Source organism: Etheostoma cragini, chromosome 8, assembly GCF_013103735.1.
Source record: "Etheostoma cragini isolate CJK2018 chromosome 8, CSU_Ecrag_1.0, whole genome shotgun sequence".
Lineage (NCBI taxonomy): Eukaryota > Metazoa > Chordata > Actinopteri > Perciformes > Percidae > Etheostoma > Etheostoma cragini.
The window spans coordinates 29,782,719-29,787,443 of record NC_048414.1 but is presented as its reverse complement, the minus strand read 5'-3'; the positions used below and the strand labels follow the sequence as shown (position 1 = coordinate 29,787,443).

The following is a 4,725-nucleotide window of genomic DNA, read 5'->3' as shown; positions in this document are numbered from 1 at the left end:
GTATTCAATCCGAGCACGGATATTGACTCATATTACTCGTAAAATACTTGTACTCTGCAAAAGTGCTTTATCCGTACCTGATACTCGTTTCAGCCGGATACTCGGATCACCCCTATAATATTTATATAATCAAGTACATACCAGCTCTATAAAGCTCTGTCATGGTTATAGCTGCTCCCTTCTCCTCTAACTGCACACCTACATCTCATTACTTGTTTGCAGTGGTGGAAGAAGTAGTCATATATTTTACCTAAAAGTACCAACAAAAATGTGGATATATTCTTCTTGTAAAGTAACCACACAAGCATATGCATAAGCAAGTATATTTTAAAGTTAAAGTACATGAGTCTAAACATCAAAATATACTTAAACAAAAGTAAAAGTACTCATTATGCAGAGTGTCCATATGAGAGAAAAAATATATTGTATCTCTAAATTCTAATTAGTGATGAATTAATGTGTAAGCATTACTAATGTTGCAGCTGGTAAAGCAAGATGTAATTTCATCTCCATTGAACACTGCTATCTCAATATATAATAATATATCACAATGTAATAGTTTAAATATTTTTCCATTTTATAGTTGGGCCTTGTTCAGATTGGAAGCCCACATCCATTTTTTGGCAGATCCAGACTGTGTACAGATGGATTTTGAAGTCTGGACAGCAAAAAGACACATGAAATGTGATTCCAACTGGATATCTACAGTTGCTTCTTAGTCCAGAAACTCTGGCCGCTGTAATAGGATTTCAAAATGTCTTGTAGATAATAAAACAAAAACAGAGTCTCTGTAGTTTGAGCCGAAGTGAATCAAGACAGCCTTTGTTTACTTCCGCAATGTCAAGTGCATACTCTTTCTTATTTTACCTTTCACAACAAAAACATAAGTTTAGTCAAAGCATTCCGCTAAAGAGGCAACTTAACTAAATGCTTAATGACAACAAGGTCAGGTCCAGAGTGAGGGACGTGATAAGCAGATGCTTTAGTCCACTGCAACTTGACAGCACAATTAGAGGGCATAATAGTGTGATTACAAATTTATTTCTCAACCTTCCTCATTTGAAAGCTGCGTCCCCAGCGCATATGAACTGACACACGCCTACCTGGTTACCACAACAACCCATTGATGTCTGGACACACAAATCCGATCTGATTGCTGGAAAAAACAGTCTGGATCATCTGTCTTAAAGATCTGATTTGATAAAAAGATTGTATTTGCTTGCAGTCTAAACACAGCTGGGAAGCTGGGTGGACAGCTTGAGGACCTGTCTGTGGTTTAAGTGGAAAAAAGTGTTGATTCCAATTGGGTTTGGCAGGAATAGGCAACAGTGATTTTGATTTAATTTTCTTATTAGTAAATTGGAATAATACTCAAATATATTTAAGGAAGATTTTATTAATACTCATTTGATTGATTGATTGGTTAGCCACACAAAATAAATAGTACCCAGTTTATTAGTTATAGTTGAATGAAAGTACTCCAATGGTTGCTATTGATGCCTTTAAAATGTAATCAGTATTTATGCAATTTCTTTTCAACTGCCACATATTTGTGTTTGTAAGACACACATTTTTTGGTCAATTCAAGTGGTAGTTGTTTTGGGTACATTATGTGGATTATATAATGTTTATACCTGTTAATTATTCTCATTCAGCCCAATACACTGCTCAAATAGTCCGATGCAAAACAAGGTATAGCATAGCAACCTCTTTCCACATGTTTATTGGGATTAATACAAGCCTCTTATTTAATATTAGAAGATTATTATTTAAGAACAACTAAAAGATTTTATGCAAATTATGAAGGTGAAAACTTCAGCTTTTATCAGGGGCCAAACATTTGTTGAGGAGCCTGGTTTGTCCTACAAGCTGCTATTTGTCTACCAGTAACTTAGAGATGGGGTGTCAAACATATGGCCGAACAGGTCAGAACAGGTCCACCAAAGGGTCCAATCTGGTTGTGAATTTTTTTTTGTCCACTGGGGGCTGATAACAGTAGCAGGCTCTTTGATGGATACACTATGTCATGGGGGGCACAGAATGTTTTTTCCAGGAAAAAAATCACCAGTTACTCTTTCTTCACAAAGGTTGATGGGAAGCTATTGTTCTTGCTGTGTTCACAGCACCTGTCTGTGCTCAATGAATATGATATTTTTTGCCAGTATCATTTCTTTTTTCTATCCTGAGCAGAATACAGTTAAATACAAAGACACATTGTTGAAATTACACTAAATCTTTTTAAGATTACTTGCACTGTTCATCATCTTTTTTGTAAAAGGGTTGTTCTTTAACTTTGGACAATTTAAAGATTGGTTTTGGGGCATTTTAGGCCCTTTATTTATAGGACAGGTATAGAAATGAAAGGGGTGAGTGAGAGAGCAAAAGGCCACAGGTTGGAGTTGAACTTGCGTCACCAACGGTCCTGTCTCCTCTATCTTTCCATTTGTGTGCATCCATGTCCCAGAAATGCTCGTTACTAAACTAGCTCTGGGGAGTCATTCTCCGGAGTCCTTATGTTATTTTTTGCCCAGCATGTTTCCTCGGATCAGGGAGGCTCCAAAATCATGGTTGCAGGTGTCGCCATGGACCTGCTACACGTTCTGCGATGCCATGCTACATCCTGCTACGCTCTGCTGTGGCCAGCTACGTCCTGCTGTGCCTTGTAATGCTGCACAGTGCCCTGCTATGCCATGAACTACTACAAAGAACTACAAAAAAACTACTATTTTGTGTGACTGTTATTGCCACTCTTCATTCTAACCCCAACCGGTTGTCAGACACCGCCTACCAAGAGCCTGGGGCTGTCCCAGGTTTCTGCCTAAAAGGAAGTTTTTCCTTGCCACTGCCACTGTTACTTGCTCTGAAGGGAAACTACTAAACCTGTTAGGTTAGGACTGTTAGGTCCTTGTAAATTATGGAGAGTAGTCTAGACCTACTCTAACTGTAAAGTGTCTCGAGATAACTCTTGTAATGAATTGATACTATAAATAAAATTGAATTGAATTGAATAAACCTCTATATATGGGCGCATGCTCTACCAGGTGAGCAACTAAGACATATAGGGTGGACAATTTCGAATCTAATTGTACCCCTTTGCATTAAAAGAAAGGGACACATTTGGAGGTGTTGGTCTTGTTTGGTGTTGCAAAATAAAGCTTGCTTCTATTATTATCACTAGTATTAAAGTCTGGCTTGGCGACCAGTGGGTGGCCAGTTCAAGTCCCTGTTCAGAATGAAATGGGGTCTTAATGAACTGTATCTATGCTACTTCCCTACAGGTGACCAAAATGTTGGCAGTAGTGGTGATACTATTTGCTCTCCTGTGGATGCCCTACCGGACATTGGTTTTGATCAACTCTTTTGTGTCCACACCCTATCTGGATGCCTGGTTCCTCCTGTTTTGCCGGACATGCATCTATGCCAACAGCGCTATAAACCCTGTGATATACAATGCCATGTCTCAGAAATTTCGCTCCGCATTTCGTGGGCTTTACCTTTGCCAGAAGCCTGCTAGAAATCAGAAGACACCGTCAATGATCCAGACTGGCTTAGGTACTGTCCGAGAACCCCAAGCATCCCAGGCCGATAGCAATGGAACCAATGAAAAGACAAAGAGAGATCTGAATACTGTCACTGATGTGACTACAAAGCAGAAGGGAAGCGGTCATCAGTAGACAGCAACAGTCAGTGGCAAGAAAGAAGATCATACCATCAACCTTAGCCAAGCTACTCTCAGCTTTGACGTGGGTGCAGCTGAGACAACGCCATCTGGTGATGATGAGGTTGCTTTCACAAATTATAATACAGTTAATTTAGCAGACAGACATACAACAAACAACGAGCAGGAAAGCATCCAAATGTTGTAGGTTATCTATGAATAGGTGAGTGTCACTTAAATCCAATAAGAATTGAAACAACAAACATATTCAATTGAGCTGTTCCCATCCGGTGACAAAACAGCCGTGGTTTGCTCATGGACAGAACCCGTTAACTAATGGAAAAAAAGAAGACACCTGTGACTTATGATGTAAAAGTAGTAGTTTTTGCCTTGACCTCTGAGGTTGCATGTGTATGGAAACAATGTTAGCTCACACCTAATATGTCAAACATGTCATCCCTGCAACACTCTATCATGAATTCAAGGACAAAAACAGTGCAAATACCACAGTTTAAAATTTTGCACAGAAAAATGTGACGTGACACAATTCTGTGTATAAATGAAGACATAATGATCTTTTAACATTGCCATCCATCACTAATTCTATGATGGTGGTCATATTTTCTAATCAGTCATGCATTTTCCAGTCCAATCCAGATGGGATTCATTTCTGAGATACAGTACAGTAGGATAGCTAAAGAGGCAGAGTAATCTAGTACTCTTTATCTAGTACAATAGCAAGCACAGACTCAAAGTTGTGCAAAAGAGCAAGACAATTCTGTCCAGATTTATTAGTTCAACAAAACAGTGTTGAACGACAGATAGAAGGTAGTCTCACTTGCCCAGACCTTCTTCCAAAGCGCGCTGTTTAAACCAGTCAGAATTGGCATGGGCAGTGCAAAACTCGTCAGATTGGACAGATAGTCTAGCTAGCTGTCTGGATTTACCCTGCAGAGATCTGAGGACCAGGTAACCATAGTCCTCAGATTGGACAGATAGTCTAGCTAGCAGTCTGGTTTTACCCTGCAGAGATCTGGAGGACAAGGTAACCATAGTCCTCAGATTGG

At 39.4% G+C, this 4,725-nt stretch overlaps 1 protein-coding gene across 1 annotated transcript in view; it reads left to right on the top strand.

The window, feature by feature from the left end:
• trhr2 (thyrotropin releasing hormone receptor 2) overlaps window positions 1-4,500 on the top strand; it is a 26,441-nt gene extending 21,941 nt beyond the window's left edge. The window contains 1 exon segment of the mRNA XM_034878696.1: window positions 3,279-4,500. Within this exon segment, the coding sequence (XP_034734587.1) occupies window positions 3,279-3,866 (588 nt within the window). The 3' untranslated portion in view covers window positions 3,867-4,500.
• Window positions 4,501-4,725: the final 225 nt, after the last annotated feature.